The 25,262-nt window shown below is 45.7% G+C and overlaps 1 protein-coding gene and 1 pseudogene across 2 annotated transcripts; both read left to right on the forward strand.

Moving 5' to 3' along the window:
* The first annotated feature begins 1,601 nt into the window (after positions 1-1,601).
* Positions 1,602-9,051, forward strand: C14H8orf33 (chromosome 14 C8orf33 homolog). 2 transcript variants are annotated; one of them, XM_077847811.1, is made up of 5 exons: positions 1,602-1,707; positions 1,793-2,101; positions 2,251-2,335; positions 2,419-2,565; positions 8,782-9,051. In XM_077847811.1, the coding sequence occupies exons 1-5, from the start codon at positions 1,702-1,704 to the stop codon at positions 8,817-8,819; spliced, it is 585 nt and encodes a 194-aa protein (XP_077703937.1). In that variant the 5' UTR covers positions 1,602-1,701; the 3' UTR covers positions 8,820-9,051. The 2 variants fall into 2 exon arrangements, with proteins under 2 accessions (XP_077703937.1, XP_077703936.1); XM_077847810.1 differs by lacking the exon at positions 8,782-9,051 and adding an exon at positions 3,032-3,633 and having other exon boundaries at positions 1,611-1,707.
* Positions 9,052-17,746: 8,695 nt separating this feature from the next.
* Positions 17,747-24,933, forward strand: LOC144283544 (thyroid hormone receptor-associated protein 3 pseudogene; annotated as a pseudogene).
* Positions 24,934-25,262: the final 329 nt, after the last annotated feature.

Genomic DNA, 25,262 nt, shown 5'->3' on the forward strand with positions numbered 1-25,262 from the left:
TGATACCGGGAACCCATGATCATGCCCTGGGCCAAGGGCAGGCATTAAACTGCTGAGCCACCCAGGGATCCATACAATTTCATTATTGAGCACTCCATATTTGCAAATTCATCTGGTTGCTAAAATTTACTTGTAACCCTCGAAACCTATACTGATACTTTCACAGTCACTCATGGACATGCACAGAATAATGACAATTCTGGGTCACTACACTTACCTGTTCCCAGCTGAGGTTGAGCAGGCGACACTGCTCTCATACTGTAAGCCAGTGTCCTTTTCATAGTATATTCAATGCTACACTTTTTACATTCTTGTGCTTTTTGGTGATTTTTCCATTTAAAATGGCCCTCAATGGGCGGCCCGGGTGGTTCAGCGGTTTAGCGCCACCTTCAGCCCAGGGTGTGGACCCTGGGACCCCGGGATCAGGACCTGAGCCAAAGGCAGACGCTTAAGCACTGAGTCACCCAGGCGGCCCTGTCTAAAGGTTTTTGATATTCCTCCCTTCAAGAGGGGTCACAAGAGACCCTGACTTAGAATCACACGGCTACTCTGTTGCTAGATTCCTGTTTCCTCGGGAACGGTACCAGATGTTTACTGTTTTCGATCAGCTCAGTTGTGTGACAACTTGTTACCCTGCAATAAATAATAGATCAACTATTTGTGATGACCAAACTGACACCCTCGAGACCTCCCAGCCCAGGCAGGCAACACGTCCCATCTGTTGCCTCAGGAAACGACACTTGGTACCCCGATTTCCCCGACCGGAATCCTCGGACAGCACTCCGGCTCCTGCCCTGCTGCAGGCTCTTTCCTCCCGAGGACGTCTACTGACGCCTGGAGCCCCAGGCTGGGAGGAGGCACCCGGTCTGTAGTACCGGAGGGTGGGGGGCCGCCCTGGGCAGAAGGCGGGGAGGGGCAAGCCAGACCGGGACGGGCTCCTGCTGCGTCCTCCCGCGGCAGTGCTCACGTCCAGGCCACCCGCAAGGGCGCAGGCTCTTCCCCCGCGTCTCGGGCATCCCTCCACGTTCCCAGCCTCACCTGCCGCCCGCCCGTCTGGCCTTCGTCCCAAGACAGCCGAGGGGTCTTTCAAACGCACATCCGAGTGAGACCCCAGCACTCTGCGGACCAGCGTGTGTCAAAGGCTTCCCCTCGCGCTGACAATCAAGCGGACCTCGGGCCTGTCCCCGGCGCCTGCACGGCCGGAGCTCGCCCAACGCCCTGACCTGCCCCGCGGCCCCTGCCCCGCCTCCTTCCCGCTACCCAACCTGTCCCGCCAGCCTGGCGCGGGCTGCTGCCCGGAGGTCTCCGCCGAGCGCTCGCCCTCGTTTCGGCCGCTATTCACGACGCTTCTCTGGGACGGCTTTTCCCCGCCCACCAGGCGAGCGGTCGGAGCGTTCCCTTGTGCAGGGCCTTGTCCTAGCATCCTGAGCGGTGCCTGCAACGCAGTAGGTGGCGCGAGAACACGGCCCCGGGGGCCCCTTCGGAGCCTGCGCTGGGTCCCAGCGGCCGCTGCGAGGCCTGAGCCTGCAGTCCCCGCCTCCGCCCGCCCATCTCCCAGCCCCGCCGCCGCCCCCCATAGCCCCGCCCCCCGCCCCGTCCCGTCTGTGCCCAGCGGAACTCGGCGCCGCAGCCGCGTTGCCGGAGGAGGTTGTTCAGCGGGAAGCTCGGGCGCTGCGCGGTCTTCCGCGGCGAGGGCGGCGCATGGCGGTGAGCGGTGCCCAGTGAGCGCGGGGGCGCCGGGGTCCCGCCGCGCGCGGCCCGCTTTGACCCTGGCGCTGCCCCTTTTCTCCAGGCCCGAGACGCAGCAGCGGCCGCAAGCCCAGGCGCCGCCCGCACGCCCCGCAGCCCCCGGGCCCCTGGGTCGCCGCCCGGCGCCGCGAGTCCTTCCGCCGTGACGCCCCCCGCAGCCCGCCTCGGCTCCGGGCCCCCCGCCGGCCGTGACGCCGCCCCCGGGGGCCGCCCCGAGCAACGTGGGGGCGACGGAGCGGCCAAGAACCAGAAGAAGAAGAAAAACCGGAACGGGGCCCCCGTGGCGCGTGGCGGCGGGAAGGACCCAGAGGAGCCGGCCCCAGAGGAAGCGCCCCGGAGCGCGGAGGCTCAGGCACGCGCGGGCCTCGGTCGGGAAGGGCGGGCGCGCGGGGGGGCGAGGGCGTGGCGGCCGCCGCGGGGCTCGCGGGTGCCCGTGGGGTGGGGCCGCGGGCCCCGGCGCCCTGCCGCCGCCTCACGGCCGCTCTCCTCGCTGCGTCGCAGGAGGAGCAGCTGGCCCGGGAGCTGGCTTGGTGCGTGGAGCAGCTGGAGCTGGGCCTCAGGACGCGGAGACCGAGTCCGAAACAGAGTGAGGGGTCCTTCGGGGCGGGGGGGCCGCGGGGGCCGTCAGCGGGATGGAGGCGGTTACTAGGCCTCTCTTGCTGCGGGCAGGAGAGCAGGCCGCTGGGGCGATCCGGAGCCTGCGCAGCGACAGCACCCCCCTGCCGCGGAAGAGGCAGCTGATGCGCTCCTTGTTCGGGGACTACAGGGCTCGCATGGAGGCCGAGCGGCGCGACGCCCTGCGGGCGCTCAGGGCAGGTGAGGAAGCCGGTGGTCCCAGGCGGTGCGGAGAAAGGGCCTAGGGGGTGACAGGACCGGAGGAACCCAGAGTGACAGGGCTGGTGGGGGTGGGTCGGCTCAGAGGCCTGAGGGCGCTGGGAGAGGAAAGGCTGGGGCCCTGCGAGGGATGGGGAGGGGCGGTGAGAGGGATGGGGGAGGGGCGGTGAGAGAAGCTGGAGCACCCTCCTACTGACTATGCGCCAGGGGAGAGAGGTTGGGTCTCCTGACGCTGAGACCGTGACTGAGCCCACATGGAGTTGGAAGCTTAACTGAGCCACTCAGGGTGCCGGTCTTAGTGATTCTGGGTGGGGTTTGATGCCAACACCTACCCTCAGATTTTGAGGAATGAATCCGTTGATTTGCCCCAAGAGATTCGAGGTGAATGGCCAGGGTAATGTTAGCGGTTACTACTCTGTTACGACACTTTCTGTCGCCTCCCCCACAGCGGCCCGCGCGGCTCAGGTGCAGCCTGTAGGTGAGGCCACCAGAAAGAAGAGCGGAAGGGTCTGCAGGCCTCGCCAGGCAGGTGTAGCCAAGGCCACCCAGGATACCCCTGATGAAGAGTTCAGGTTCAATTTCTTTTAGCCTGACTTCCATGCTGGAACACTTCCCCTGCCTGGGTGGTGTGGGGGTTTGTCTTGTGTGGAGCCTCTCTGGGAATGCTCTGCTGGACAGTCCGTTCGTGGCTGCCCAGTGGATCTGGTGCCATGGCTGTGGGACGGATGTGGAACCAGCCTATTGGGTACTGTCAGATAAGCACAAGACTGTTTGTAAGTTTTCAGATGAAATGTCCATCCCGCGACAAGAAGGATGTCTGTTTAGGAAACTTCTACAATAAACTGAAGTGAGTGTTCAGCATATTGTAGAAAGAATGTTGCACTTCATCTTTAGGCTGAGGTTAGGCAGCTGTTTGTAATAAGGACCGCGGAGGAAGCTATAGAACTGTACACTGGTGCTCACTTATAAAAGAACTTTGTGTCAAATGGTGTAGTGCTTTATATCATAATATCATGTTGCTCTAATAAAACTATTTTTTGTAAAAATGGATCAATGAATTCATGTGCTAACGTCTGTTAAATAAATACAGAAGAGGCAGGTGTCTGTCCTGGCTGGGTTCTAGGCTCACCAGCGTGCTTGGTCCTTTGTTTTACCTTCATTCCTGAGCATGTGTCCTCCCTAGGGAGCCAGTGTAGCTCCCAGAAGGCCAAGCTTTCTTCTTAGGAGCAGAGAGCTTCTTGTCCTAACAATCCTGGCCGAAGACCTGAGTTGACCCTCAGTAGATGACCTCTCCGGACCTTGGCTGCTGCAGGAGATACTCCCAGGACTTCCTTTGCTTGGAATCAGGTGGCCTTTTCCCCCTCTTCAATTGTGGTGCTGTCTTTGCTCGTGTCTCCCAAGCTTGCATCCCAGCCTGCCTGCTCAGCATTTCTACTTTGATGTTTCATGAGCATTTCAAACTTGACGTGTCCAAAACATTTGATTGGTCCCTAAATCTTCCTTTGTCTTCTGCTTTTGAGTTAATAGCTATACTGCTCACCTAGTTGATTAGGCCAAAGACCTGTGTTATCCTTTCTTGCTTTCCTCCCACACATGTGTTCTGATAGGAGGTCTGTCTGCAAACTAAATCTATGATATTTGGAGCTTTCTCTTCGCTGCTCGGCATACTAGTCCTGGCCCTGGCTCTTCCCCTGACTGCTGTGTGAGCCTCCAGGGGTTTGTATCCATACATCACTCTTGCCTCTTGTGTGTTCAATGCAGCCAGTGATTCTGCACGTATATTGAGTCCTGTTTCTCTGACCTAGTGACTTTATTGTACTTTAGATATGTGAAAGGTCCCATTTGGGGCCTGCACACTTTTAGGCTCCTGACCACTTCTCTGATGTGGCCCCCTTTTCTTGTTCCTACCTTGCTGACTTGTCTGTTCCTGAGATAATCAAATCAATCCTTCCTCAAGGGCTTCAATCCTGATATCACTAAAAGTCCACTTGTAGGAGATCTTGGACTCTGGAGAACATGGTACATGGAGACTGGGAAACAGGAATCATCTGAAGACAAGAGTCTCTGTACCATCAACCCTGCTTTCCTCTCAGGTTATTTTTCTATTCAGGATGCTCCTTCAGCCTATACCTAGCTTGTTCTTGGTGCTATTTCATACATGGCTTGCATGTTGGGAAAGCACAACTAAGTCAGACCCCTTACCCTGGCCTCAGTTCACCCATCTATAAATGGGGTGGGTGTGGGTGGTGCTAGATGAGGTTAACTGGAGACCTTGACTTCCCTGCACTGCTCTCAGGCCTCAGTGGTCTGGTCTATGCAATAGGCCCTGTTGTGTGATGGTCTCAACACCAGCTCCATGGCTCCACAGCTCATGTTTGGTTCTTCCTAGTTTGGTTCTTTGAGCTACACCCACATGTCTGACACAAATACCACTGGACAATGATCATTTATTCTACAAAAAAGAAAATAAAAGAGAAAAGAAAAGAAAGAAAGAGAAAGAAAGAAAGAAAAGAGAAAGAAGAGAAAGAAAGAAAGATCAGCACCTGCTCAGTTCTTGGTGGACTATATTCTTTCTGGTAGCACCATTCTTTTCACTATATTTGAAAAATTTCCTATTGCATCAAAAAAGAATAGAAGCAAAATCCAATGGCAAATCCTCCTAAGTTTAAAATATGTGTACCTTTACTTTCACTGGGACAATATTCATTAACTTATCATCCCCCAAGTGAATGTCTACTGTAAGTTTAAACAATATAAAGTCCTAATAAAAACCGAAACCTTCCCCTTATTTGAGTTGTGTTGTCTCCTGAAAAATGGAAGTGTATCACTCACCTGAGTGCCTGTACTGGGTACGCTGGCATCCCCTGAGGTTTTGGAAGCCCCTTTAATGCCCACATGCCACTGCACATGCCCCAGGTATCCTGTGGCTATCCAGAAGTCCCCAGCCTAATTTGCCTGCTTGCTGTACCACTCCTGTGGGACTCACCAAAAGCCGGGCTCCTGGGCCTGAAAAATCGCTCCAGTTCTGCCCTTGGAGTCCTGGGCTCAGTTGTCCCTCCGCCTCTGGTCATGTGGATGCCCTCAGGGGGAGCTTCAGAAACAGGTGACACTCAGCCCTCTCCCTGTTGTTTTCCTTAGAAAGGAATGTTAGTTTCTTGCAATTCTTGATAGTGAATTCCAGAGGAGTAGAAGACATAAAGCTGTAAACCAACCTTTAGGAATGCTGAGGGAAAAGTAGAAAGACTTGTTCAAGACTGGAGTGTGGGAAAGACTTTTGTAACAGGAAAATAGAGAAAATGAATTAAAGCTTGGTGACAGAGAAGTGGTTTGAGAAATGGAATGTAAAAGGAGATCCACTGCACACCTGGTAGGGAAAGATTGGTAGAATTTTGGAACGGATTGAATATCTCGACTCAGAGTGTATGTGTTAGTGGAGCCAGGAGACCTTCCTAGCCAGATTAGGGTCGCTTGAATCAGAGAGCAGATGGAAATGCCAGAATTAGATGCCCCATGACACTGATCCACACTTCATTTTCCTCCCAGGTGACGTGAACCTGAAAGCCGTGACCACAGTGATAGTTTTGGGCAAAACAGTGGAAAGACCTATAGTACACACACTAAATGTGATTGCCAGCGGATGCAGGTGGCCAATGAAGAGTAAGGAGCAGAGGGAGCACAGGGTGAGGGAGATGAGGAGGATGTAGCTGAGGGATTGTTGTTGACCTCGACTCAGAGCTGCACAAAGCCCTCAAATATCACAGCTGTGAGAAGAAAGGAGAGAGTTGTGCTGGCCAGAGCTTTCCTCCAAAACCTATCTGATCACACCTTTGGGGGGTGGCAACCTCTCTTACTGTTTGCATAGTGATTGGACACTTCACACAGTGGTCTGTCTGCATCTATGAGAAAACAGAGGTGTAATGTCTCAGGTTCAGTAATTCTTAACACATTCCCACCAACAAAACAGTCACAGAACATTTGGACATATTTCTACACATAGCTATGGGGAAGGTCCTTCATGCATAGTTTTAAGTTTACATTGCCCATTCCCTGATAATTTTATGGACAAAAATATTTCTTCTATTTCTCTTCAGTGTACAGGGAGGTATTTATTTTGTTGTCTTTCATAGGGATACTATAATAGATTCTAAGACTTGCAAATTTCATTTCTCCTGGTTATGTCTTCAGTATGCCCTCTCATGTTAATTGTTCTTTGGAAAACCCCTCCTGACCGAATACTGATGATGTGTGAGAATTGTTGATTTTATTGGGTTCAGAAATGGTATTGTAGTTCTGTGGAAAATTGTACTGGTTGGTATTTTTAGAAGTGCATACTGAAATATTTACATGTGCAGTATTGTTATGTCTGTAATTTACAATATTTTACAATACAAAAATGTGAAGCAAATATGGCTAATTATTGAGTCTAAATGATATGTACATGGCATTCATCACACCATTCTCTTCACTATATTTGAAAAATTTCCTATTACATCAAAAAAGAATAAAAGCAAAATCACCAGTTGCAAATCTTCCTAAGTTTAAAATATATTTACCTTTACTTTCACTGGGACAATATACATTAACTTATTATCCCCCAAGTGAATGTCTACTGTAAGTTTAAACAATATAAAGTCCTAATAAAAAACAAAACTGTTTTGTCAACTTTAGTTGCCATAAGATGGCAGTTTCCCCTCATTTATTACCGACAGCAGTGTGGTAGTGTCCTTGTCCCGTTGTCGTCTCTGAATGATGCTATTGATAGGGTTTTGGGGTGGCACTAATTTCCTGTACAGTTTGGAGGCCAGTTCTGTTGTGTGATCTGGATGATGTCTGGGAGGCTTACTAAGCCTCAAGCTTGTTTATCTAACCCTCTTGATGTTACTCTGGGCTTCCTATCACTTCTTATACAAAAGAGACATTTGACTGTAATTTAAAGGATCCATGGCTGCTCTTAGGTATCATGTAGCATATTTTTCAGTAGCTGGACAGCTCCTAGGTCTCTTCAGCCTGTTGAATCTTGCCATTTATGAGACATCAAAACCTTGCAGAACATTTTTGGTAGCCTCATTTGATTTGTTAAATCAACAAGGAAAATTTTGTTCAAGTGCGATGTTTTCAAGATGGAAAGTGACTGAGTAGGAATTAACCAGGCAAGGTGGGTGGTGAGGGCATTCCAAGGCAAATGGATAATTTACTGATTACATAGTGGAATTATTAAGTTTTAGGAATTATTAGGTGAATTAATTAAATGTATGAATAAATGATGACTGAATAACGAAACCTTACCTGTAATTACATGGCTCTCCCCTGGGAGATGGGGAGGGATGTTGCTGCAGGTGTTTGGCTGTCTGGTTGGGCATTTCCCCACATGGACTAGAAGGGCTATCATTAAAGGCAGAGATTCAGGGAGATTTTCCTGGGACCTAGTTTTTCCTGCATACAGACCCATAGGGAGTCTGAACAATAACAGGTGAGGTATTTTGTCATAGCTCTGAGGGATATCACAGTAGTTATAACATCTGATAGTTGGACAAGAGTTAAGGTTTTCCTCCAGACTAGAAATCTGTAGCTTTTTAAAGTACCTGCAAGAAGCACCCTCAGTTTATATATTGAGAGTAGTTAAATGAAATCAGAACCCATGTTTGGGAAAATTAGTCAAGAAAAACAAAATCTTGGGGCACCTCAGTGGCTCAGTCAGTTAAGTGTCTGACTTAAGCTCAAGTCATTGATGTCAGAGTCTTGGGATTGAGCCTTGTGCCAGGCTTCATGCTCAGCAGGGAGTCTGCTTCTCCCTCTGCCCCTCCTCCCAGTTGTACACACACACACTCTCTCCAATAAATAAAATTTAAAAATCTTTAAAAGAGTAAAATAAAATCTCAGTGCTGAGCAAAAGGCAAATGTCACAATTAACACTTGAAATTTCATATTTAATTAATGAACCCTGTATTACCTTGCTAAATTCCCAAGGCTCATGCTACCATTGAAGAATGTTTCAGGTTTCAACGCTTATATTTAAGTAATTGATAAAAAGTCCTCATCTAATTATGACATGATCTGTAATATATGTATTTGAAAATAGCTTCTTTGAGACAGCTTCTTTGAGTGTTTCCATAGTTCAGAATGACATATTATGCTAGATATTTTCTGTTATTCTTCAAGAAAGCCTCCTCTCCAGCACTACTTTTTTTTTTTTTCCAGCACTACTTTTAATCTGGGTGTTCCCCAAGTGCAGGTGATGCTGAAGAAAGGTATCATTGTGTAATGGAAGGTAAAGTCAAATTGAAAAATAAAACAATTACAACGAGAAACAAAGCTGAAGTGTTTTTGATGCAAACTACATGCAAGAACACTTCAATCCCTAATCCTCAATTGTAAAAAGACAGGAATAATTATATTGTGCACACAAAATTCTATAAGGATCATTCATGATATGCAACAGTTGGAAAAATAAACTATGTATTTAAACTATGTTCACATCCATATATTTGGGTTTTTTAAAAAAGATTTTATTTAGTTATCCATGAGACACACACACACACACACACACACACACACAGATTGGCAGAGACGTAGGCAGAGAGAGAAGCAGGCTCTTCTTCTTCCAAAGAGAAGCTGGAAGCAGGACTCCAGGATCGCGCCCTGGGCAGAAGGCAGGTGCTCAACTGCTGAGCCACCCCACATCCATATATTTGTGATAAGGAATGGAAATACTAGTGGCAGGCTTGAGATCAGGATCAGGGTCTGGCTCAGAGTCAGTGTCATTGTCAGAGCCTGGGTCAGGTTCTGTTTCAGGTCAGGGTTTGGGTCAGGGTCTTGTTCACCCCCTGGGTCAGGGTCAGGGTCAGTGTCTAGGTCAGAGTTTGGTTTTAGCGTAAGCGGCCCTATTCCCTATCCTCTATCTCACCTCTAACTGGGCCTAGGATGGACAGGACTCACCATTGATCACATTTGTATTAGCGATTAAGTTGGAACATTGGGTTTTCGCTCTCAATGTTGGGCTGTAATAGAAGAAGAGTGCAATATCTTCCTGGTCACTATTTGAAATTCAACTTAACCCCAGATGAGGGTTTTGGAAGGCCTCAAGATCATGCGCAGTCCTTCTACCCTCCCATCTGCCAGCTCCTCTCTGCCTAGGCAGCCCAAGTTTCCAGCAAAGACCTGACCCATGGGGGCATGCAGTAGATGTGTGTGACTTTATAAAGGACTGGGTGCAGTGGCCTACGGGTTACCAGAAAACCTACCGTGGGCAGTCTATTCTTGTGGGCTGGTGCTGCTCTCCTAGCGACAGCTGGATCCTCCGTCCTAGTTGAGAGATCAGCACTAGACAGTCAGGTCTCAGAAAGGACAGTCCTTGGCCTCCAACCATCCAGGCAGGCATCTGTGGTCCTCCAGCTCAGGCCAGCCTGGGTCTTGACAACCCTTATGGCCAGTTACTAGGGGATTTAACAGGTCCATGAGCTGTGTAGACAGCCCTTTGGGATGTTTCTATTCCCAACACCTGTGTGGTTGAGACAAATACCTCTTCCTTACAACCTCTTACCCTCCAAACATTGTGAATATATTCCTATTGTGAATAACCATACCACACACTGGCCCTGCAATCCTTTGGCCTCCCAGTTATAGTGTAACTTTTGACATGCATATTCATAAGGAATCAAGAATATAGGACCAACCATGTCTCCCAGCGGGTAGTTTCTTCCTGAGGCTGCATGGTCTTGGAGAGCCACGTGTACAACCCAGGAACTGTGGCCTCAAGAAAGCATGCCAAATGTGGATTCTGGGCTGTGGAATAATCCTCAAACCTCTCACTGATTTACTGAGCAATAAAATCATCTGTCTCCCAACCAAAGAGTTCCAGAGTATAGACCCTGTGTTCCACCCATCTTGAAGATAGGTGTATGATCCAAATCTAGGCAATCCCATGCTCCATCCTCTGGGTGCTCAGATGGTTTCAAGGATGAGAATGTGCCCCAAGCCCAAAGATGTTTAAATCTGTGACTTCTTGGAACTCAAGGGAAGGAGAAACGCTTCCCAGTAGACTAGACAATGAGGGGATGCCAGCCTGGAGTTGCTGGAGGCTCCAGATGCAGTGAGAGAGACCATGTCTGTGAATGGGGTCACCCCCAGAGCACTTAGGATGGAGGATTGGAGAGAGTCCAGGTCACATTGTGAGAGTGTGAGCCCCTGGTACTGTCAGGTCCAAACCCACTCTTTTTTTATTTTTTTTATTTTTTTTTACTTTTTTTTTCCACTCTTTTTAAGAAAAAAAAAAAGATTTTATTTATTTATTCATGGGAGACACAGAGAGAGAGAGAGAGAGGCAGAGACACAGGCAGAGGGAGAAGCAGGCTCCATGCGGGGAGCCCGACATAGGACTTGATCCTTGGTCTCCAGGATCAGGCCCTGGGCTGAAGGCAGCACTAAACCGCTGAGCCACCAGGGCTGCCCCTCCAAACCCATTCTTAACTTACCTCTTGCAAGTAATAATTTATTTCTACCATTTAAAAATATTAATTTCTTTTACTTCAGTAAGTGTGTCCAGTCCCTTGCCATCCAAAAAGTGCCAGCCAACACATCAGGATCAATAGTCCCTGAGATTCCCTGTGCACAGTGTGTCCTCACTTGGCTGGGGGTGACAAGACAGTGAGTGAGGTCACCTCAGGGGAGCTCTAGAACAGCTCTCTCCCTGTTTCTTCTCTATTCCTGGGAGGAAAACCCCAGAACAATGGGAGGAGAACCAGCAGGAGGGAGAGGTCCCTGAATGGCCAACTGATCTTTTTTGTTTGTTTGTTTTCCCTCATTTTAGGATCCATCTTATTAATGTGTAAGTTTACTAAGAAATCACTCATTTCCTCTAGGCTTCCAGTCCGATGCAATAAGTTTCTCTTATTTGACCTTTAATTTCTACTCTCTAATTTTTCAAAGAATTGTCTCAATTGATGAACAAATATTGATAGGTTATTATTTACTAAGGCAATATTTTATTCAGGTCTCTCTGTTCTATGTTTTCCTGCTCCAGGATCCCATGCAGGGTACCACGTGACCTATGGTCATAATGTCTTTTTAGGCTCTTCTTGGCTGTGACAGTATATGACTCACCTTGTTTCAATGACCTCGGCAGTATTGAGGAGAACTGCTCAGGTATTTTGTAAAAAGTCCTGCATTGGGATTTACTTGGTGTTTTCCTCATAATTAAACTAGGATTATGGTTCTGAGGAAGCAGATCACAGAGGTAAAGTGCTCTGTCATCATTTTGTATCAAAGGAACATGCTCTGGAGGCCACTTGTCACTGTCTCTGTTAACGGTCACCTGGCTGAAGCAGTGTTGGTCAGGCTTCCCTACCATGAGGTTACTCTTTCCCATGTGTGTATGGTGTGTCTTCTTGAGCAGGAAAATACTATGTGGAGCGCACACTTTTAGGAGAGGGGAGTTAGCTCCACCCCCTTGATGGATGATGGCTAAGTGCACATATCTATTATTTGGACTATTTAGTAGGAGAGGTCTATTCAACCCATTTGTAAAAAAACCTTGTAATAGCGCAGCCCTGGTGGCTCAGAGGTTTAGCACCGCCTTCAGCCCAGGGCCTGATCCTGGAGACCCAGGATCAAGTCCTACATTGGGCTCCCTGCATGGAGTCTGCTTCTCCCTCTGCCTGTATTTCTGCCTCTCTCTCTCTCTCTGTTTGTCTCTCGTGAACAAATAAAATCTTCAAAAAATTGTAAATAAAAAAAAAAAACCCTTGTAATATGTTGATGAAAATGCAACCAAGTAATTTAAAAGATCACAATGACTTCATGAAACAATTCATGAAATGGGCATCATCCCATCTAGCAAATAGAAAGGAGCTTCTTTGAGTTGTAGGGAAGGAAATATTTTTAAAAGTAGAGAGGGTATTGAAAAAAGGAAATTATTATCAAAGGATGCATTGTTTTAGGCAAGGTCATCATCCTAAGGGGAACAAAGAGGCCATTCAATACATTTTCCAGGTTGACTGGTTAAAGGTTACATGGGGTATGTGTGTGAAACTGCATTTAGATTAGGTATTAAATTTTGATTCACTGACCTGAGTCTCTTTATTTTTATTTTTTATTTTATTTTTAAATTTTAATTTAAATTCAATTTGCCAACATATAACACCCAGTGCTCATCCCATCAAGTATCCTCCCCTCAGTGCCCGTCACCCAGCTACCCCATCCTCCCACCCACCTCCCCTTCTGCAACACTTTGTTTCCCAGAGTTAGGAGTCTTTCATGGGTTGTCTCTCTAATTTTTCCCACTCAGTTCCCCTCCTTTCCCTTATAATCTCTTTCACTATTTCTTATATTCCACATATGAGTGAAACCATATGCTGACCTGGGGCTCTTAACACAGGTGACTCCATTTTTGTGCTTGTGGTTTTCTTTTTATCTTTTTTTTTTTTAATATTTTACTTATTTATTCATGAGAGACACACAGACAGAGACACAGGCAGAGGGAGAAGCAGGCTCCCTGCAGGGACCCCGATGTGGGGCTGGATCCTGGGACTCCAGGATCACACCCTGAGCCAAAGGCAGACACTCAGCCGCTGAGCCACCCAGGCGTCCCATTGTGGTTTCCTTTATAAATAATCATTTATGTTTACTAGCATGGACACTTGGGTAGTCATTTTAGGCTGTTGATCGTACTCCTGCACTGCTGTGTTTGGCTGCTGGTTCATTCCTGCTTTGGCTACTGAGAATGCTTTCCATTGATTCCTGTTTTCCTTTGACATAATTCCATCTTTGTGGATTTTTTTTCTTGGTTCTTCCTTACTTTCTGATACTTCAAGATAATCCTGGCTCCTGCATTTACTGTCTTAGTCCGAGTGTCGGCAATTTTTCAAAGAGCCCTGGTTCCTTTTTTTTTTTTTAAGATTTTATTTATTTATTCATGAGAGACACAGAGAGATAGAGAGAAAGGCAGAGACACATGCAGAGGGAGAAGCAGGCGCCATGCAGGGAGCCCGATATGGGACTCGATCCCAGGTCTCTAGGACCCTAGGCTGAAGGCAGCGCTAAACCGCTGAGCCACCCGGGCTGCTCCCTGGTTCTTTATTAGAGAATGGTATTAAAGTCTTACATGAGGACTAAATGTGCTCAGCAGACAATGCAAGGAAATATGTGCACATATTCCAACCTGTGTAAACATACCTACTTATAAAGATTTCTATGTGGAACTGTCCATATCTATATTAAGTGAAAGATGAGTTTATAATGATATCTCCTACCTGGTCCATCATCACACGGATATTGTGATTTTTCTCCCTTTGCAGATCTGTAACTTCCTACTACAACAGTGAGAAGCCTGGCTCCCACCACCTGGCAATTATTTAATTCATTTTTTACAGATTACAGATGTGGCATTTTCAGAACTATTAGCTACCACCCTTGGGAAAGAATTGCAAGAAACAGGGCCCACTGTATACATACAGTACTTTTTTTCTTTAGTGCATAGATTCCATGCATTTCCAAAGTTACTTAGGTCATTGCCTTTTGTTAAACAATCTACAATGAGGGCTTTTTTTCCCCATCCTTGTGTTTCTAATACAGTTAGGTTATTTGTCACAGTCTGTATTCCACTGAAGGGGAGAAAGAAATTTTCCTCATTCTAAGGTTCTTCCAGTAGGACTAGGAATTACATTGACATGAGACAGATTAACAGGAGGAAAACAAAAACAAAGTTTAATTGTGTACACTTAGAGGTCCAATAATGAAATTGACACCTAAAGAAATACCAAAGCACCCAGTTTCTAAACTTTTTGGACAAAGAGAAAATAAACCTGTGACAAATTCATAGGACAAGAAAACTTAACCTTGGGAGCTTCAACTGGTAAGGAGTTCATTTAAAATTTTTTAAATTTTATTTAAATTCAGTTAATTAACATATAGTGTATTATTAGTTTCAGGGGTAGAGATCAGTGATTCATCAATTGTATGTAACACCCAGTGCTCAGTACATCACTTGCCCAAGTTTTTTTTTTTTTTTAAGATTTTATTTATTTATTCATGAGAGACACACAGAGAGAGAAAGAGACACAGGCAGAGGGAGAAGCAGGCTCCATGCAGGGAGCCCCATGTGGGACTCGATCCCGGGTCTCCAGGATCATGCCCTGGGCCGAAAGTGGCGCTCAACTGCTGAGCCACATTGGGCTGCACATCACTTGCCCTCCTTAATGCCCATCACCCAGCTACGCCATTCTCCCAACTCCACTCCTCCAGCAGCCCTCAGTTTGTCTCCTGTAGTTAAGAATCTCTTTTATGGTTTATCTCCCTCTCTGATTTTGTCTTGTTTTATTTTTCTCTCCCTTCTTCTATGTTTCTCTATTCTGTTTCTTAAATCCCACATATGAGTGAAATCATATGATAATTGCTTTCTCTGATTGACTTATTTCACTTAGCATAGTACACTCACATCATTGCTAATGGCAAGATTTCTTTTCCTTTTTTCATGGTTAAGTAATATTCCACTGTATATATACCACATCTTCTTTATCTATTCATCTATTGATGGACATCTGGGCCCTTTCCATAGTTTAGCTTCATACAAATGGCCAACAGACACATGAAAAATGCTCCGCGTCACTCAGCATCCGGGAAATAAAAATCAAAAGCATAATGAGATACCACCTCACACCAGTCAGAATGGCTAAAATTAACAAGTCGGGAAACAACAAATGGTGATGATGCAGAGAAAGGGGAACGTCTTACGGTGCTGGTGGGAATGTAAGCTGGCACCACCACTCTGGAAAAACAGTATGGAGGTTCCTCAAAGAGTTAAAAATAGAGTTACCCTATGATGCAGCAATTGCATTATGACTTATTTACTCCAAAAATATAAATGTAGTGATCCAAAGGGGCACCTGGACCCCAATGTTTATAGCAGCAATGTATACAATAGTGGAACTATGGAAAGTAAGGAATTCTAAACAGATTCTGGGCTGAGGTAGTAAATTAGTAAAAAGTAATAACGATTGTTTATACAGCCTTCTAAGCTTTAAATTTCCCATCTCTGGTGATAAGGAAGTCTCTACCTCCTGACACAGGGAGATCTTCATATGGGGATTTATTTCCTGCTTCCAGAGGGACAGAGTCTCTCTTACATAGACTCTCTTTAATTTGATTTGATTTGATTTAATTTAATTCTTTTACAGCCAAGGAGAGAGGGAGGGAAGAGCTGAGGGAGGGAGAAAATCTTAAGCAGGTTCTATGCCCAGGGCAGAGCCTGATATGGGGCTTGATCTCACAACCCTGAGATCATGACCTGAGCTGAAATCAAGAGTCAGTCACTTAACTGACTGAGCTACACAGGCGCCCCACCTCTTTTTTTTTTTTTTTCTTAAGTAAGTTTTATTTAAAATAATCAATACAGGGTTAAAAATAAATACACAAATAAAAAATAAAATAAAATAATCAATACGCCAAAGTGGCACATTCAGGGTGGCCTGCCCTTGGCCCATACACCATCCTGTGACATTCCCACATCCTAAATAACTTGAGTAGATTATGACTATCCTTTATGATGCAAAAATGTTAGGATTTTGATAAACAAATACTGACCAGTATCTATCATTAAAGTATCATGGCATACCTCAATCCCCCACTCCATGATCCTTATTATCTCTGTAGTTTTGCCTTTTCCAGAATGTCCTACAAACTGTTTAGCTTTTTCAGACTTTTCAGTCTGGATTCTTTGACTTAGCAAAATACATGTAAGATTCATCTATGTCTTTGTTGGATGATGGTTTATTTCTTTTTATTGGTAAATAGATTAATAGAAGAAAAACAAACAGAAGTTTAATATACATGGGAGATACCCAGAAAAATGGAGTAACTCTTCAAAGTGGCTGAGTCATCACCCTAAATGCCATCTTCATCTAAAGACAAAATGGGGGCTCCTGGGTGGTGCAGTTGATTGGGCCTCTGAATCTTGGTTTTGGCTCAGGTTCATGGGTCTCAGGGTCATGGGATTGAGCTCTGCATGAGATGCCAAGTGGAGAGCCTGATTCACACTCTCTCTTCCTCTGACTCTCCCCTTCCCTCCACACATGCACCCCCCCAAATAAATAAATAAATCTTAAAAAAAAAAAAAGACGAAATGATTTTGGGTGGTGGGAAGGCCAGTAAGGGATGTTATCAGGTGAACACAGGAAATGAGGGTATGTTTGTTATACAGATTTAAGCCTGTGTCTTCTCTTTTTTTTAAAAAAACATTTTATTTATTTATTCACGAGAGACACAGAGAGAGAGGCAGAGGCAGAAGGAGAAGCAGGCTCCATGCAGGGAGCCTGATGTGGGACTCAATCCCGGGTCTCCAGGATCATACCCTGAGCCAAAGATGGCACTAAACCGCTGAGCCATCTAGGCTGCCCCTGTGCCTTCTTTTGATAAAAGTTTCTTGAGATTGTCATTCCTCTGTTTCTGGTATGGAGAGAGAGAGAGGGAGACACACTTACAAATGGAGCTTTCATTTATAAGTGTCTCTCATCAAACAGCAACCTCTACCTGGTTTTTCAGAGATTCTCCTCTGTCTGCTGTTTCTTAAAATTAATCAGCCCCAATATAGGCATATTTGGAGGTAGTGTATTCTGCTTCCTTCACATGAATGCACCCCAGGTTGGTTACGAATTCATCTATTGAAGGAAATTTTGATTTCTTTGTGTTTTTAACCATTATGAATAGAGCTTCTGTGCATAGCTGCATGCTAGTTTTTGTTTGGAAATAATTTTCAAAGCAGTTGTCTAAATACTAGAATTACAATGGTTGGATCCTAAGATGGGACTTATTTAGCTTTGGAAAAAACTGCCTAACTGCTTTCCATAGTGGCTGTTCATGCATTTCCCTCAGTGTGAAGGAGTGTTCCTGTCGTTCTTCATCTTCCAGTAATTGGTATCCTCGTTTTTTGGACTTTAGCATTTAGATGTGCAGTACTATCTCACTGTTGTTTTAATTTGTAATTTCCTAATGATGATGTCAGACATATTTTTGTATGTGTACTTGGTATCTGTTTATCTTCTTTGTCCAGGCATCTGTCCAGATATTTACTGATTATCAATTAGGTTGTTTCCTTATTGTTGAGTTCTGAGAGTTTTTTGGGTATATTTTGCATACAAATTCTTTATCAGATATATATTTTGCAAATATTTTCCCAGTTTATGGGTTGCCTTTTAGTTTTCTGAGCAAGGTCTCTCACAGACCTTCTACTTTTACAGAGTAGACGCTTTAAGTTTAGGAAGTTCACATTATCATTTTTTTCCATTTTGTGGATTGGCTTTTAGTATTGTCTATTAAAACTCATCACCTGGGACTTGGCTGGGATAGAGCCCTGGGTGCTGCCCTACTCCTGGAGAAAAGATAGGCAAATAACCCAGGAGTAGATGGCGTGGAAACAGTGATCTAAAGAATTCTTGGGGTACACAAGGGGAGATTATTTACTCTTCTCAAAGCCGGTCCTGAGAGGCAGAGTTCAGGGAGACACTTTTCCAGGGACAAAGGAGTCAGCCACTGCCAGTTCCCTTCCCCTTGCCATGTCCCTCAGCATAAACAGAGTCACCTGAGGAAAGCAGCTCAGCACCAACTCTGGCTGCCTAACCTGCTTACATTAAGTCCCACCCACCTGCACTCTGGGCATACTGCCCTTCCCAGTCAAGCTTGCCTCAGTCTCAGCACAGTGGGCACCTTCCCTGGAAGATCTATGGAAACCCCACACCATGTTTCCCCACTAGAGAGTTCTGCAGGGCTTCATTTCTAGTGGAAGTAGTATCAGGTCTCATTTAACAAGCAGACCAGAGCACGCCCAGTTAAAATTCTCCACATTCTGGCCAGGGACCAAATGTTTTGCACTGCAGGTAAGGGGAACCTCTGCAGACGACTGGCCTAAAGGATAGGGCAGCAGAGTATATGCATCACACAGCAGAGACACTCCCTGAAGCACCATGGACACTATATGACCTCTTCTTCATAAAGCCAGTACTCTCAGGAGAAGGAAACATAACAGGGTTTTCCAACACAGAGAAGACAGAGACTTAGGCAAAATATTGAGATGGAGGAATTTATCCCAAATGAGAGAACAAGATAAAATCATGGCCAGAGATCTAAATGAAACAGAAGTAACATGCCTGATGGAGAATTTAAAGCAACAATCTAAGGATGCTTACTAGGCTTGAGAAAAGACTGGAAGGCTTCAGGGAGGCCCTTACTGCAGCGAATAGAAGAGTTAAAAAAGGATCAATCAGAAATGAAAAATGCAATAACTGAAATTAGAAACAGACTGGATGCAATGACCACAAGGTTGGAAGAAGCAGAGGAATGAATAATGATATAGAAGATAAAATAATGGAAAATAATAAAGCTGAACAAAAGAGAGAAAGAATTACAGCAACATGAGAATAGACTTAGGAAACTCAGTGACTCCATAAAATGTAACAATATTCATATTTTAGGAGTTCCGGAAGAAGAAGAAGAGAGAAAAGGGGGAAGAAAACTTATTTGAGGAAATAATAGCTGAAAACTTCCCTAATCTGGGGAAGGAAACAGATATCCAGATCCAGGAGGCACAGAGAACTCACATCAAAATCAACAAAAACAGGCCAACACCAAGACATGTTTCACTTAAATTTGCAAAATATAGTGATAAGGAAAACAAATTCTAAAAGCATGAAGACAAAAGAAGTCCCTAACTTATAAGGCAAGGCCCATTTAGGCTAGCTGCAGATCTCTTCATAGAAACTTTGCATGCCAGAAGAAAGTGGCATGATATATTCAAAGTGCTAAGTGGGAAAAATCTGCAGCCAAGGATACTCTATCCAGTAGACTCATTCAGAATAGGAGAGATAAAGAGTTTTCCAGTCAACAAAAACTAAAGGAGTTTGTGACTACTAAACCAGCCCTGCAAAAGAATATTAAAGGGGACTCTTTGAGCGGAAAGAAAAGACCAAAAGTGACAAAGACAAGAAAGAAACAGAAAATCTCTAGAAACAATGATAAAACATGTAATAAAAAGGCAATAAATTATCTATCAATAAGTACTCAGAATGCAAATGAACTAAACATTCCAATTAAAAGACAGGGTGTCAGAATGAAAAAATAAAACACACCTATATGCTGCCTCCAGGAGACTCATTTTAGACCTAAAGACACCTGCAGATTGAAAGTGAGGGAATGAGAAAACATTTATCATGCAAATGGACATCGAAAGAAAGTCAGAACAGCAACAGTTATCTCAGACAAACTAGATTTTAAACTAAAGACGAAAAAGGGAAGTATATCATAATTAAGAGGTCTATCCAAGAAGAAGATTTAACAATTGTAAATATTTATGCACCCAAAATGGGGACACCCAGATATATAAAATAATAACAAACATAAAGGAACTCATTGATAATAATACAATAATAGGGGCCGGTTGTGCCGTTGCGAGGCTGCAGCTGTGATCGCTGCGGTGGGCCCAGAATTGTATCCTGACTTTGTAAATTGGAGAAGCCAGTGACCATGCCAGTGTTCTTTTGTGGTGGTATCTGGGATCCGGTGCAAGTTGAATCATTGTTCAAATAAGGTATAATTGAAAAGTGACGCTCTCTTCAGAGATGTCAAATACAAACAAATCCAAGTCTGGATCTCTAACTTCTTGCTCAAGATTTGCATCAAGGTCTTGTTCTTGTTCATTTTTGAAGTCTCGGTCCCGAAGTCGATCTGTCTCTTGTTCAAGGAAGCGCAGGCTGAGATCTAGGTCGCGTTCCAGATCATATTCTCCAGCTCATAACAGGGAGAGAAATCACCCAAGAGTATATCAGAATCGGGATTTCCGAGGTCACAACAGAGGCTACAGAAGGCCCTATTATTTCCGTGGGTGCAACAAAGGCTTTTATCCATGGTATAACCGAGGAGGCTATGGAAACTACCGCTCAAATGGCAGAACTACCGGCAAGCATACAGTCCTTGTGGGGCCGTTCCCGGATCCCCATCCCCAAAGAGAAGGTCCCCTTCACCAAGGTCCAGGAGCCATTCTAGAAGCTCTGATAAGTCTTCCTCTGACAGGTCAAGGTGCTCCTCATCCTCTCATTCTTCCTCCAACTACAGCCGAGTGGAATCTTCTAAGTGCAAGTCTGCAAAGAAGAAAAAGTCCTCTTCCAAGGGTAGCTGGCCATCTCAGGCTGCCAGGGATAACCAAGGTGATGAGGCCAAGGAGCAGATGTTCTCTGGAGGCACCTCTCAAGATACAAAAGCATCTGACAGATCGAAACCATGGCCAGATGCCACCACTTACAGTGCTGGTTCTGCATCACGGGCCTCTGCAGTTTCTGAGTTGAGTCCCCTGGAGCAAAGCCCTGCTCTCAAAAGCCCACTCCAGTCTGTGGTGGTGAGGCGGTGCTCACCCTGACCTAGCCCTGTGCCAAAACCTAGCCCTCCACTTTCCAACACATCCCAGATGGGCTCAACTCTGCAGAGTGGTGCTGGGTACCAGGCTGGAACACACCAAAGTCCATTTGATCATAGCTCTGGGTCCTTGGGTAAGAGTCCACTGGCCACTGGCTCCACGTATGGCTTGTCTCAGAAGAAGGAGGCTACAAAGAGGTACCTAGAAGAATAGAACACAGAGAATGGAAAAGATAAGGTGAAGAAACAAATCAATACTGATAAAGAGAAAAATGAAAGAGAAAGGGAGCTTCTCTGACACAGGCTTGGGTGGTTCAAAAATGAAATCTGATCCATTTGCTCCCAAAACTGATACAGAGAAGTCTTTTCGGGGTAGCCAGTCTCTTAGAAGGTATAAGCTTCGAGATGACTTCGAGAAGATGGCCGACTTCATAAGGATGACATGGATGATCAAGATAAGGACAAAGCTAAGGGAAGGAAGGAATTGGAGTTTGATGATGAACCCAAATTTATGTCGAAAGTCATAGCAGGTGCAAACAAAAACCAGGAAGAGAAGTCAGGCAAATGGGAAGGCCTGGTGTATGCATGCACCTCTAGGGAAGGAAAAGCAGAGGAAAACAGAGCAGCTGGAGGAGGAATCTTTCTCTGAAAGATCAAAAAAGGAGGATCAGGGAGGGCCCAAGAGAACTGAAAGTGGGTACAGAGGATTCATGCCTGAAAAGAATTTCTGAGTGACCACTTACAAAGCAGTCCAGGAGAAAAGCTCGTCACCTCCCCCGAGAAAGACCTCTGAGAGCCGAGATAAGTTAGGAGCCAAGGGAGACTTTTGCATGGGGAAGTCTTCATTTTCCATTACTCGAGAGGCCCAGGTCAATGTCCGGATGGACTCTTTTGATGAGGACCTTGCAAGACCAAGTGGCTTATTGGCTCAGGAACACAAGCTTTGTTGGGATCTAGTCCATAGCAACAAAAAGGAACAGGAATTGTGTTCCATTTTCCAGCACATACAGTCAGCTCAGTCTCAGCGGAGCCCCTCTGAACTGTTTGACCAGCATATAGTGACCATTGTTCACCACATAAAAGAGCATCACTTTGGGTCCTCAGGAATGACATTGCATGAGCGTTTTACTAAATACCCGAAGAGAGGAACTGAGCAGCAGGCAGCTAAAAACAAGAAAAGCCCAGAAGTACACAGGAGGATAGACATTTCTCCCAGTACGTGCAGCAAACACGGTTTGGCTCATGATGAAATGAAAAGTCCATGGAAACCTGGCTACAAGGCTGAGGGAAAATACCAAGATGATCCTCTTGACCTCTGCCTTGATATTGAACGTCATAAAAAATATAAGGAGAGAGATCTTAAACGAGGTAAATCAAGAGAATCAGTGGATTCCCGAGACTCAAGCCACTCAAGGGAAAGATTAGCTGAGAAAACAGGGAAAACTCATAAAGGATCAAAGAAGCAGAAGAAGCATCAGAGGGCACGAGGCCAGTCCAGGTCCTCCTCTTCCTCCCGGTCATCCCACTCCTACAAAGCAGAAGGGTACACTGAAGAAACAGAGGAGAGGGAAGAGAGCAGCACGGGCTTTGACAAGTCAAGACTAGGGACCAAGGACTTCGTGGGTCCAAATGAAAGAGGCGGCAGGGCTAACAGGACCTTTCAATTTCGAGCCCAGAGGGAGAGGCTGGGGCAGAGGCACCTACTCTGGTAACAACAACAACTACAACAGCAACAACGATTTTCAAAAGAGAAACCTGGAGGAGGAGTGGGACCCTGAGTAAACGCCCAAGAGCAAGAAGTATTATCTGCATGATGACCCTGAAGGTGAAGGCAGTGAGAAGTGGGTGAGTGGCGGTCGGGGCCGAGGAGCCTTCCGCCGCGGTTGAGGCCGGTTCATGTTCTGGAAATCCAGCCCCAGCCCCAAATGGGTCCATGACAAGTTTAGTGGGGAGGAAGGGGAGATTGAAGACGACGAGAGTGGGACAGAGAACCGAAAAGAGAAGGACAACTTACAGCCCACAACTGAGTAGGGGCCACACTGGTGGGAGCCCCTGCCCAGGGCACAGAGGGCACTGGGAAGATGGCTGGTGAACAGCAAGACGGAGGAGCCTCAAGACTGCAAACGTCCCACCCCTACCCCCAGCAGCCAGCCCCGCAGAATCCCACTCCAGCCGAAAGCTTCCCTGGCGCTGTGTCCCACTGGACAGAGGCGGCCGGCTGAGGAGACTGGGGTCAGGCCCAGCTCTTGAGCAGAACACATTGGGCTTTAGCTGTGTTTCTCATTTGTTGTTGGTGTGTGGGGTGGGGGCTGGGGTAGGGAGGGGAGAGCGATACTTGGATTTTTGTTTGTTCCCTATTAGACCCCAACAGTTTTGTTCTTACTTTGATTTGGAGCTAAGAGGACTAATTTGATTTTTGATCTCTTCTCCCTTATCCGGATTTTAAAAGCCCTTCTTCTTCCTTTTTTTTTTTTTTTTTTTTTAAGGCATGTGTAGTAATAATAGCAGAAAGATTTAATTTGGGCAACTTTGATTCTTTAAAGAGAAAACAAAGCATGTGAATAAACATTGAAGTGTTCACCTCAGTTTGGGACCAAACTGCTTGGATCTTTGTAAAAACCGGTTTTGTATGTCAAGGAGTTCAAGGCCTTTCTGACCACCTTGTGTTCCCCTTTTCTGCACAGCCATGTATCCCATGGCGTGCTGCTAACCACACCCCACGTGCCCCCCACCCCAATATTTTCTGAGTTCTTCTCAGAAAATGGGCATCCCATTCTCCACCCCCAGCTCCAGTATCCCAAACTTTATAGTCCTGCTGATCCTCTCAGCAACAGGGGTGGAAACTGGAAAGCAGTTTCTGGTCTGTTTTCTAAGAAACTTCTGAATTCTTTTTTTTTTTTTAAACTTCTGAATTCTATTATCTTTACAAATATAAGATGAGAAAATATTTTTTTCAATATTTTTATTAGTCTTTTTATAAAATGAAAACTCGTATGATCAATTAAGGAAGGTGGTTATGGTTGGGTGGGTTGTTTTCTCTTTCCTTTTTTTTAACCTTAAGCTTTAAGTTGAAACATTCTTGGATGTTTGGGGGGAAAATATCCTTTTAAAATGGGTCCTTGTGCTTGCCTTCTGGGGAGACTGTCCCGAGCAGGTGAATCATATAGCATTAATGCCTATGTTATATGTGGACTGCCCCTCCCCCAACCTTTGCCCCTTGGGTTGTTGTGCTTCTTTCCCCTTACTTTGCTACATTTCTATAGTTAAGTTGGTTTTACTTGAATGATTCATGTTTAGGGGGAAAAACAGAAAACACCCTTAAAAAATTTTCAACTCCTACAAATTAAAAAATAAAAAAAGATAATAATACAATAATAGTAGGGGACTTTAACACCCCACTTACAGCAATGGATGGATAATATAAGCAGAAACTCAATAAGGAAACAATGGTTTTGAATGACATGCTGGACCAGATAGACAACAGATATATTCAGAACATTTCATCCTAAAGCAGAATATAAAGCCTTTTCCAGTGCACATGGGACTTTCTCTAGAACAGATCACGTACTGGGTCACAGATCAGACCTTCACAACTACAAAAAAAACTGAGATCACACCATGTATATTTTCTGACCACAATGCAGTGAAACTTGAAGTCAGCCACAAGATTTGGAAAGACCACAAGTACATAGAAGTTAAACAACATGCTGCTAAACAATGAATGGTCAATCAGGAAATCAAAGAAGAAATAAAAACCATACATGGATGGGGATCCCTGGGTGGCTTAGCAGTTGGGCGCCTGCCTTTGGCCCAGGGCGTGATCCTGGAGTCTCGAGATCGAGTCCCACATCAGGCTCCTTGCATGGAGCTGCTCTGCTTCTCCTCTGCTTCTCCTTCTGCCCGTGTCTCTGCCTCTCTCTCTCTGTGTCTCTCATGAATAAATGAATAAAATCTTTGAAAAAAAAAAAAAACATGGAAACAGACCAAAATGAAAACACAGTGGTCCAAAACCCTTGGGATGCAGCAAAAGTGTCCTAAGAGAAATATATAGCACAGACCTCCCAGGGCGCTTAACACAGACCCTGGTGACCTGAGGCTCCCCGGCTGTCACTCTGTCCCAGGCCCGTCCAGGCCACGGGCACAGGCTGAGTCACAGTAGAGTCTGTGGGGTCCTGACCCTGGCGTCTGGCCACCCCTGGAAGGCACGTGGGGACATCAGCTGTGTGTGCCTGGCGGCGCCCCTGCAGGGGCTGGTCGGGGCCGGGCGGTCCCCCTCCTCCTCTCTGGGT

The sequence above is a fragment of the Canis aureus genome, chromosome 14 (assembly GCF_053574225.1).
Source record: "Canis aureus isolate CA01 chromosome 14, VMU_Caureus_v.1.0, whole genome shotgun sequence".
Taxonomy (NCBI): Eukaryota; Metazoa; Chordata; class Mammalia; order Carnivora; family Canidae; genus Canis; species Canis aureus.